Source organism: Hoplias malabaricus, chromosome 4 (genome assembly GCF_029633855.1).
Source record: "Hoplias malabaricus isolate fHopMal1 chromosome 4, fHopMal1.hap1, whole genome shotgun sequence".
Lineage (NCBI taxonomy): Eukaryota > Metazoa > Chordata > Actinopteri > Characiformes > Erythrinidae > Hoplias > Hoplias malabaricus.
The window spans coordinates 40,530,550-40,542,135 of record NC_089803.1 but is presented as its reverse complement, the minus strand read 5'-3'; the positions used below and the strand labels follow the sequence as shown (position 1 = coordinate 40,542,135).

The 11,586-nt window shown below is 38.8% G+C and overlaps 1 protein-coding gene across 5 annotated transcripts in view; it reads left to right on the top strand.

Moving 5' to 3' along the window:
* Positions 1-579: 579 nt before the first annotated feature.
* The window catches only part of abcc9 (ATP-binding cassette, sub-family C (CFTR/MRP), member 9), a 46,526-nt gene continuing 35,519 nt past the window's right edge, over positions 580-11,586 (top strand). For all 5 annotated transcript variants that reach the window (XM_066667735.1, XM_066667734.1, XM_066667732.1 and 2 more), the window contains exons 1-8: positions 580-681; positions 1,350-1,568; positions 3,795-3,963; positions 8,786-8,927; positions 9,243-9,364; positions 10,065-10,231; positions 10,665-10,907; positions 11,190-11,375. In XM_066667735.1, the coding sequence (XP_066523832.1) occupies positions 3,819-3,963; positions 8,786-8,927; positions 9,243-9,364; positions 10,065-10,231; positions 10,665-10,907; positions 11,190-11,375 (1,005 nt within the window). In that variant the 5' untranslated portion in view covers positions 580-681; positions 1,350-1,568; positions 3,795-3,818. The remainder of the gene's footprint in view (positions 682-1,349; positions 1,569-3,794; positions 3,964-8,785; positions 8,928-9,242; positions 9,365-10,064; positions 10,232-10,664; positions 10,908-11,189; positions 11,376-11,586) is intronic.

The following is an 11,586-nucleotide window of genomic DNA, read 5'->3' as shown; positions in this document are numbered from 1 at the left end:
AAATGAAGAAAATAGTATCTACAAGGAAGAGAAACGTAAAGCCAACAGATGAGAAGATGCTTGAGGAACAATGTCCTGTATGAACAATGAGCTGGAGACAGTGGAGCTCCGACTCCCCTCTGTGATGTTGCGTAGGAGTTGTGAAGGAAGCACGAGGGAGTGCAGCGGGGCCACACACAAGCTCCAGCTTTCAGCAGATTATCCTATCACTATATATAATATTTTTATGTAAAAGAAAGCTGGACTCGGGAGCCAGTTTAAGCCCCTGGCCAAATCTCTCCGTGACACATTTTGCCTTTATAAAAGAATATATATTACAGAAATTGGACACACAGAGGAAGCTCATTAATGTTGTAATTCATATAATGACACATTTCTAGTGGTTCATTGTACATTGATACAATAGCCCACGGTGTGTAGCATATAAAGGGATGAGCTGAGTGAATGTTCTTGTTGCGGTTGCGCTATTCTTCACTTGTCCTACATGTGAGGAGGTGCTGTGGCGCCGCCATAACACACTGTGGACTGAAGCAGAAAGAAACGGGAGGCGAGAGAGAGAGAGAGAGAGAGAGAGAGAGAGAGAGAGAGAGAGAGAGAGCATCATTGAACACACAATGACTGACTGACTGATTGAAGAAATCGACCTGGAGCTGAGAAACAGGACACAGAAAGCACATTTTGGTGAGTGTGTGTGTGTGTATGTGTGTTTCCAGTGATGATTCAAACCCGAGCCTATCGTATTGTGCACCTGCACGAAGAGTCATTGTAGCCCAGATTTCACCCCTCAGCCTTCATGTATGTCTTACAATCTAAGTCTTAAGCCCTTAAGCGATATCAGTGAACGAGCTACAGGCTTAAAGTGGACGAAAAATGTGTTACATGCCCTTAATGCTTTCTGTCTTTCGCATTGTGTCGTTATTTATACATTAATGAGACGTGTGGGCCTGCACTCACATACTCTGTCGTTTCAGTGATACATGAAATGTGCGGTTACAAAATACGTTAGTACTATTTATATGATAGTGTACGTAGGGCATGGGAGAGCTTTTAGTGTTGACTGTCTTATCACATCTTGTCATATCACTGTCTTTATTGAGGAGGTATAGATGGAATTTTTCATTATACGTCAGCGATTATGTTTTTCGAAAGCTATGTAAAATTGTGACAAATACCGCATTGTTAGAATGAACTTCTTCATATACCCTGCAGACTGTACTCCCACGCCTCAAAATACGTAGCCATTGACTTACGAATATTAAAATATTCTTAACACTTAACCCTCTTAAGCCTAAACCTGCACAATTCAAAGACTGAAGCAACTCTCTTTCCCGGGTGTTATCTTTTGGCAGCGGAATGTGTGGAGGACTGTGGCGTCTCTCTCTCAGCTCACTTGCTCAAGTTTGGAAATCCGATAGCAGCCAGTGATGGAGTATGCGCACAGCTGATGCACAACGGCTAAAAATAATCCAGCCCCGCTATTTTCACTGTACGTGTATGTGATTTAGAACAACGACTCAAAACCACAGACGTCGGGAATGAATACACGGTGATACGAGGCATCCTTTCCAGTAAGTAAGCTTTAATTTTTCTTTTTTCCCCCTCATGTTTAAGTAGAGTCAGAAAAATGCCACTGATATCCACACTCAGCAACGAGTTAATATTCAGGTTTTTTTTTTTCAGTGGAAGTCTTATTTCATGTGGCTTATTTCAGAATGGCTTGTTCTGGTCACAATTAATTGTACATTTCTGAAGAAACATTGAGTGTTTCTGAGGTATTACTTTTATATCGTCATTTAAATACGTTTCCGGTTACCACAGTCAACGGTCCTCGGCTGCTTACAGGATCAGAGTCCATTAAAAACCTATTATGTCACGGAGGCGTTAACGCTGGTAATGAAACTAAACAAACTGGGGTCTTTAAAGACCTCAGTATAAATCAATACAACTTAACATTTATTCAGTACGCCTGAATTAATTCATGTGTGATTAGTTCCTGTCTTTCCAGCTTTTGTCCACTTACTCCTCTGCCATTTGCCTGTAGCTTGAAGCCCCACCCCACCAGTTGATAGGATTGGTTCCTTAGGTTTATGATGTAAGAAACCATGCATAACTGAATACACATGTTTGAGACTTTATATGGAACACAACAGATTCCAAATGAAAATACTTAAACACTAACTGTTTATTAAGTTCATTATACATCTTCTAGCACAGTGGTTCCCACTGGGGGTAGGGAATTGGGGGCATACAGCTATTACAGGGTGGTGCAGCAAGGCAAGTGAATGAGATACATAATGACTGTCGTGGTGATTTGTCATTTTATTTTTGTTTTAGTCATTAAAAAGTTGCTATTTTGAATTATTTAACTATTTGTTCATTCATTCATTCATGTTTGATAACAGCTTAACACATTTTGGTTCATGGTTTGTCTCTAATCAGAATCACCGGTTGCAAGAACATACCCCGGACACCAGTCCATACAGTCTTGCACAGCCAGTTCACTTACCAACATGTGTTTTTGGACTGTAGGAGGAAACCAGAGCAGCCGGAGGAAAACCACAGATAGCAAGAACACACCAAACTCCTCACAGTCAGTGATTCGAGGCACTGCTCAAATTCACAACCCCAGGACACAGGGGCTGTGTGACAGTCACACTACCTGTTTCGCTTCTATACAGCCCTTTTGTAGTATTCTACATTTAGAAGCATATGAACATGTTAGCAAGTTAAAAAAAACTTGCTTTTCACTTCAATGTGTCTTTAGGTATGGGAAATATCTAAATATCCAGTAGAAACAGGTTAATGTGTTGCTGGTACAAGTGGATCAGACACAGCCATGCTGCTGGAGTTTTTAAACACTGTCCCCACTTTGTTAGAGTTTAATACCAACCTTTTGGTCCACTTTATAGATGTATTCAGAGACAGTTCATTTTGTTACTACCCACAGGACTGGATGTGTTTGGTTGATGACTATTCTCAGTCCAGCAATGATACTTAGGGGTTTTAAAACTCCAGCAGCACTGCTGTATATGATTCACTTGTAACGTCATAATACACACAAGCACACCACCACCACGTCAGTGTCACGGCAACACTTAGAATGATTCATCAGCCAATGATACCTTCTCTGTTGTGGTCCTGTGAGGGTTCTGACCAAAAGTATACAGACCAACACAGACAACATTTTGTAATTGTACTATTACAGAGTTTACCTATATGGTAAGTACAGCACATACAATTTCTGTGCCCAATATTAGACCATACACCTTTTTTGACAAGGTAGTGTACACAGGAATAATATGGGAGAGGTGAGTTTTAAGCATATGGTGGATATTAGAACACCCTCAAGATGACTACAAACACAGGGTCTGGCGTTATGTGGCTCTGAATCCGTTTAATAATAACTAGACATAACTGCAATTTATTTATGCTTTTTTAAATGTTTTTGGCATGTGTCAGCACCTTTCAATTTTAATAATGTCACAGTGGCGGGTACATGTAGCTGTAACAATGAATTCAGCTCACCCAAACCCTCTTACTGGTACAATATGTGGTAGGTCCTCAAGTGATCAATTAACCCATAATCTGCCATGTGGTGGGCAGTGGTGTTGTCCACAATGCACAAACAACATTATTAATTACATATGTATTACATAGTGATTTATTACAAAGAAATTATGTCTGATGTTGTATAGAAGATTTTTTAAGACGTTATTTTATGTTTCATAAGTTATTGGCCAGTGACCACAACATGCCATGGTTAATGATGGACTATTCTCTTATTCCTCTTCCAGGATTTCTTGGCCCAGTCAAGCGTCATGGCCTTGTCATTCTGTGGGAATGACCTTAATGACTCATACAGTGTGGAAAATGGTGTCTTGAATAACCCTTGCTTTGTGGATGCACTCAACCTTGTTCCACATGTCTTTCTACTCTTCATCACTTTCCCCATTCTCTTCATTGGTATGAATATTTTCCTATTTTCACATCACAAAAATGGCTAGGCTAAAAATGATGCTTGTGTAAGTTTTGTTTATTTAGTTTTGTAATATTTAGCATAAAATTGCCACTGACTTATTAGCGTAATAGCTACTAGTTTGCAAGTTGTAGCTTCGGTTTCTTGTATTTTTCCACCTAGGAAGATTATTAGAGTATTCGAGATCCTAAACGCAATTTTGCTGTGTCTTTTTATTTGACATCAGACTAATTTATGCTCTGTATATTATGACAGGGTTTTAGGGCCACGGCATTGAAAAAAAAAATAAAGTCTGAATTCTGAGAAATATCTCAGAATAATTGAGTAAAAGAGGGTCTGTATTATTCCGAGAATGTAGTCAGAATATTTAGAGAAACCCTGTTTTGGGTTATTATTTACTATAATATATAGACAGACAGACTAACAGTCTGTGCACCATGTGTGAGTTGTGAAAGAAGCAGTCAGTGAAGTGAACATAATTATTTATTAAACGCATTCACACGACATGACGACTAACCCGCGTCAGTGTAGCCCCTGACTGCGATGCATAAGGCTTTAGTTTATTGTACGAGTCCAAGCCGTAACGCGATGGAGCCTCGTGGCTTTGCAGGAGTTCCACTCGCTCTTTTTCATGATCATTAAATGTATCATGTGAAACTACATGCCATGGGTTCGTGCACTGATTCAGGGTTTAAACACTAATCACACTGTGGTCCTGATTTGGAAGAGAACTGAGTGTTTATTCCTGAAATCTATACCATAGTATGACTTCAGCAACACACTGCATTCCACAGTTACACTGTGTCTGCTCCATTATACGCAGCAAATTGTTCTGAGAGTTTTCAGAATTCTGACTTTATTCTCTGAATGGTATTATTTATTTATTTTAAAAAAGAAAAAAACACATTTAATTGTTCCTTGGTAAACATTGTATGAAATCTTTGTCTTGATGATAATATGCATTTTTAATATATAACATTATATAACATTTTATGACAATCAACCTCATGGTTATGACTTTTTTCTACACTCACTGTCCATTCTCTCAGCTCTACTTTGTAGTTCTACTACTATAGACTGTAGTCCATCTGTTGCTCTGGCCACATTGTTTTCCCACTTTCACTGTGATCTTCAGTGCTCAGGACCACCACAGATCAGGTATTATTGGCCGGTAAATCATTCACAATGCTGTTATGAGTGGATCGCAGTTTTAAAAAAGTCCAGTTCAACTGCTGGACTGAGAATAGTCCACTGACCAAAAATATCCAGCCAACAGCATCCTGTAAGGTCTCTGTCCTTACATTGTCAGGGTGGACCAATGAGGTGTGTGTCTAACAGAGTGGACAGCGAGTGGACACAGGTTTTAAAAACTCCAGAAGCAGTGTTGTGTCTGATCCACTCATATTAGATCAAACCAAATAACTTTTATTGTATAGCACTTTGTACGACTGATATTGTCATAAAGCAGCTTTGGAGAGTCAGTAATCAGAACAAGAGATCAAAAGTGTGAAATAGAAAGCCCCAAGTGAGCAAAGGCAACAGCTGGAAGGAAAAACTTTCTTGAGACTGGAGGAACCTTCATACATTCATACCAGAGAATGATCCACCACCCAAATTATACCTGTTCTGTGCTGGTCCTGACCATTGATGAACATGGTGAAAGGAGGCAAACAGGTATGCAGAGCAACAGATGTACTGTTAGCAAAGAGCAAAGTCTGTAATTGTAGACCTACAAAGTACCCCTGTGTGGTAAGTGGAGCTGAGAATATAGACAGTGAATGCAGAAACAAGGAGGTGGTGATAATCTTAATGTGGATTTTCATGTCTACATTATTTTTAACATGTTGTAAACTGTGTCTCTGGACCTTTACTGGCCTTAAGTATGTGGTATCCAAAGCACAGTTGTTTTGTCAGCTATGATGCAGTCTGTTCAAGACTGCTGTAGCAGATCATATTAAAAATAGATGCCTGACATTTTAATCTCTCTTGCATTGTCATGAAAATATTTCACAGACGTGCAAGCATTTGGCATCAGCTCCTGCCCAAAGTCACATGACCTCTGTCCAGGAGTTTGATATGTTTGTGTTTGCATTAATACAGTCATTAATTTGTAGTTATTTACTAATGTATTGTATAATGTGTGGTGTAATAATGCATTCATTTTTCCTGACAGAGTTCAATTACTCTTCATACGGTCACAGGAAATCAGGAAATCAAGAAACATCTCTCTAATTACATTTATTTTTGACCTAATGAAGAACTGAGTGATGAAGTTGCTTTATCAGATTGAAGTGAAGCAGACAGGAGTAATGAGATTGAGGATTACAGAAAGACAGGGACAGAGTTTGTGTATGTGTGAGATGAATGTGTGTTTGTGTGGGGTGATTGTTTGTGTGTGTGTGTTTGTGTGGGGTGTTTGTTTGTGTGTGTGTGTGTGTGTGTGTGTTTGTGGCATTGATGAGTTATAAACCCTCCCCCTCCCTGCTGTTTTACTGTGATGGAATGAGTACTGATGCAAGTATATTGTTTTTCTTCATACTTCTTATATCTTATTTTAGATTTCATATCTATTTTAGATACAATATTTGTAGTATTCTATATAACATATATGTTATACTCTCCTAACTTTTTGATCCTTCTCACTTCACTATTCTGTCCCTCTAACTCCACAGGCTTCTGTTTTCATCTCACTCTGCTCTTTGCTCTCCCTCTCATGCCTCACTCTTCTCACTCACACCCCTCCCTCCTTCTCAATTCTCAGTCTTGTCCTGTCACTTCTCACTCCTCTCTCCCTCTCACTTCCCAATCTTCCCTCTCACTCTCACTCTTCACTCGTCCCTCTCCCTCTCTGCTCTCTACTCTCCCTCTTACTCCTCACTCACCTCTTTCCCTCTCTGCACACTAACCCTAACCCTCTCTCCCACGTACTCTACATACTTCTCTCTCACTCCTCACTCTTCTCATCACTCTCCCTTTCAGTGTCATTGTACGATACACTCAAAAGCCTTCAAACACACACACATTTTCACTAATAAAGTTAACTGTTATGTTTTTACTGATGTGATATATTAAGGAGCAAAATTTAAATTTAGAAATGAAATTCTGATTAATTAAATTGCTGACTAATTTATTTTGGGAAAACAAGCAAAATATAAGCAAACTCTGATAGTCTTGGCTGAACTGTTTAATTTCTAATTGTCAGAGATTATGTCTATGATTATGTTTTAACTCACACACTTTAACCTTATAAAGCCTTATAAATAAATTAGAATGAAGTGGAGATTCCTAGGATTCTTTGCAGGATTCTAGTTTTCTGTTAGTCTTATAAAACCTCATGTCTCACCAGCATTACACTGAGAGGCTGCTGTTCAAAGAGCGTACTGCATATTGCACCAGAATGTTCTTTATCCTTATTGATCCTCATAGTACTTTACAGTATAATATTCAGTTTGTGAAAATACATCACGTACTGTACAAAGTCACATGACCATTAGCCCTGGCTGCCTATTTAGCCAGGGTTGTATGTTTCTTTGTTCTGCTGGATTTATTCATGCTGCATTCTGCTTAATATTTATGGGTGCAATTAAGATACAAGCTATATTTAATAGAGTATTTTCAACATTGGCTTTGCGCTCTTTAACTGAAATTTCATTAAAATATTGCTTTGTTTAAGTCATCTGTAAAATTCATATTAACAGCTTATTATATACCGTATTTCCCATTCCCCTCCCATGACCCCCACCAATCATCACCTCCACTCCTAGATGCACATACTCAGATCCCACCTGCAGAGGTTGGTTAGCTTGCTGCAGAAAACCTGGTTGTATTCATAAATACAAATGAATACAAAATAGCAGACAACTTTTATTACAATCTAATATCATAAATGACCAATTAATAGTTTGATTTGTGTTAGAATTTATGCTAATTACAGTAAATTAGTCTTGCTTTAATATTGACTGATATCATTGGACTTGTTTGTGTACTTGTAATGGTGTACATCACCTGTTGGTCTATAATGGTCGTGATTCAGCTTAAAACTAAGGATGGAGGGGGTTAGTAATGTTAGAATAAAGGAAATGGCAACCAGAGACTAGCAGACAACAACAGCACTGTCCGCTAATGTGTATTTACTTCATCCTCTGTTAGTAAACTTTGAGCTGGGCCTATGGTAGCCATGGCGCTGTCTTGTCTATTCCACTGGGTATTCAGTGGGAACGTCTTTCTTTCTCCAGTATTTTTTCAGCCTCGGGATTCCCTCAGGGTCCTTTAATTGACTCCTGCTTTTTTTAAAAATATCTGCATGGTGGTGTCTCACTGTGAGAGATCCCAAGGCTGTTTCCCATTCATTTTGTTAGTGTTTCATCCCTTGACCTGATGAGAAAATAACGATATTTCCCATAGCAGGATGTGGTGACATTTTATTATACATAAACAGGCAGTGAATGAGCTAGACAGTAACAGATACTGGGCGTTATTCAGTGATTATGAAAAAGATCAGCATTGTCTCATGTCTATAAGTAGCATGCCTCATCACAACAGATGGGCAGTGGCCATTCAGATTAGTCATGTAAAAATAATAAGGGGGTTGTTAGAGATGTATGAATTTGCGTGTGCACAGCTATGGGAGGGATCTGAATTTGAAGACCATTACATCTCATTAAACACCATGGATTAAACTCATCCCATTATATATTGTCTTTCAAAAGTTTGGAAAGTCAATTTTAGTCATGTAATGACAGGAACGTTTAGAAAACCTCATATTTTAAAAGTGACACATTTTGTGTGTTTGTTTGTGTGTTTATCCAGGCTGGGGCAGCCAGAGCTCAAAGGTACAGATACATCACAACACCTGGTTGCACTTTCCTGGCCACAATCTACGCTGGATCCTGACCTTCACACTACTATTTGTGCATGTGTGTGAAATCGCAGAAGGGATTGTGTCCAACACGTATGTTTTTAAAACGCAAACACGGTATTGTTCATTAGTCAGAGAGCATCTTTCTTCTAATATTTTCCAGGCAAAACAATCACTAAGTACAGAATTTAAGCTATTAAATACATAGCTTAAAAAGATACAGCTACTGCTACTCTTTCTTTCAGACCCATAGTGTGCAAAAAGTGTATGTGGGCTTTTTCAGATTGGACGCAAGAGTGATGCTTGGTTTAGCTACTGTGTATATGTTGGTAACATTATTAGTTCTGTGATTCCATTATGTCTGCACGTTTGTGTGTGGGTGTGTGTTGGATGATATTTTTCTAATAGGTGGATGAAGTCAAATCACCTGCACCTTTTTCTGCCTGCATTTATGGGTTTCATAGCAGCAACTACGTCAGTGGTTTATTATCACAATATTGAAACTGCAAATTTCCCCAAACTCCTTCTGGGTAAGTGAAAACATCCGGAGAGATCATGACGTTTAGTTGAATGGCTGCTAAAACATGTTTGGAGCCATTTTGAAAATACCTATGCCTGTATTTTTTTCATTGAAATGCAGAAGCCCTATTCCAATGGTTTATTAAGGTACATATCACAGACAGCCAGATCAAAACAGACTGTAAAAAGGTAATAGAGATAGACTTTGTAGGGTTCATTATTGAGTTTTCTCCCATCTATTTTTGATGTTTTCAGATGTGCTGTAAAATGTTAGACACTGTATGTCCATGCATTTTCAGATGCCTCTTGAAATGAGGGAATTCAGTTAGTTTTAAAGTGCACTCATCACCGACATGTGTGCTTAGTTGTACTCACACAGCTTATATAAGCCTTATAGATAAGCCAGAAATTATAAAGGGCACTCTGGAGCAGCTGAACATGAACATATGGTTTCCATGATCAGTTAGAAGGGCACAAGCCCCATCAGTATTAAGCTGTGGTGATGGTGCTCCCTTCAAAACCTCTGGGATAAGTGGGATTTTTGTTTGGGATCCGCAACTAATAGTTGCCAGACTATTGCTCTTTTTTTTGAATGCTCAATGTCATCTGATCTTTACACAAATGTTTCGTGAAGTCCTAAGTCTTTTACATGGTTTGTTCTTGCGCTTGTGAATGTCTTTGACGATGTTTACCTTCTGTTACTTCATGCAGCGCTGTTCATATACTGGGTGCTGGCGTTCATGACCAAATTCACCAAACTTTTGAAGTTTGCAGATGGAGGCGTGACTGCATATGATCTACGTTTCTGTATCACTGCCGTTCTGGTGGTGCTGTATGGCCTGCTTATGGCTGTCGAGATAAATGTCATCAGAGTCAGGGTACGTGCCTCGTGCAACACAAAATATGTTATAAGTAGGGAATTAAACACTCCTTTCAGTTTAACAGTTTTAATCTTGTGGGCTATTCATTGTATTGGCATTTATTAAACCAATATCCTTCACTTCCTCCATCCTTCCTGTTGTGACATTTCAAGGTAAATGTGTTGAAATGATATTTGCAATGAGACTATAAAGATTTTAGTCATTTGAAATTCAGATTTTATTTATTTTCAATTTTTTATTTTATAATCTCTTATCAAAAACATCTTACGATATAATGTGACTTGCTTTGCTTTACTTTGTTTTGTATCTTTTGGTAACAAGTAAAAAAAAAATGAAAAAAAATGAATTATGACAATTATAATAATCCAAGCAGTCCTTGTGCATAAATATCTTCAGTAAACTCTATCATTATTCTTTCCTGTCTTCGCAGAAATATGTGTTCTTTGCCACCCCTCAGCGAGTGAAACCCCCAGAGGACCTGCAGGATCTTGGGGTGCGGTTCCTCCAGCCATTCGTTAACCTTCTCTCCAAAGCAACGTACTGGTGGATGAACCCACTCATCATGGGTGCTCATAAGAGACCCATTGAGCTGAAAAAGATTGGCAAGCTGCCCATTGCCATGAGAGCTCTAACTAACTACATTCGGCTCAAAGATGCTTACGAGGAGCAAAGGGTGAGGCACATTGGTGTTAGACACATTGGTGTTGTTTTGTGTATTGTCATCTCTGTGTATGTAAGTATTCAAAGATTCACTTTTCACACTGTTGTGGTGATAATGTGATTTTTAATTTTTAACACAGACTTTTCAACCCCACTGTATATGGCTGCCATTTTGGGGTAAAATTGACAATAAACTAGTAATTCTGTGTATGTGACCCCTTTGCAGATAGCCGTCCACATCCCATAATAGCTACTGTTTCTTCTTTAATTGCAATGTGTGTGTGTCATTCTACAGCAGAATTCAGAGGATCTGGAGAAATCACCATCCATTTGGAGGTCCATGTACCGAGCTTTTGGCCGACCCATTCTCCTCAGCAGCACCTTTCGCTACATGGCAGACCTGCTGGGTTTTGCTGGTCCGCTCTGCATATCTGGAATTGTAAAACATCTGAACAAGACAGAAGATGGTGAAGGGACCCAGGTGTGTTAGTTTGTTTTCTTTTCACATGCAAGTATGTGTATAAGAGAAATGGCAGAGAAAGAGGTTATAGTTAAATGACAATATAGGAGACTGCAGTCAGGTACTCTTTCATTACTGATAATGTATGGTGACACAGCTTCCTTTTCATCTCATAGGGAAAAAAATCATTATAGATCTTGATTTTTCTGTAGTTTCTCTTAAACAACATGAT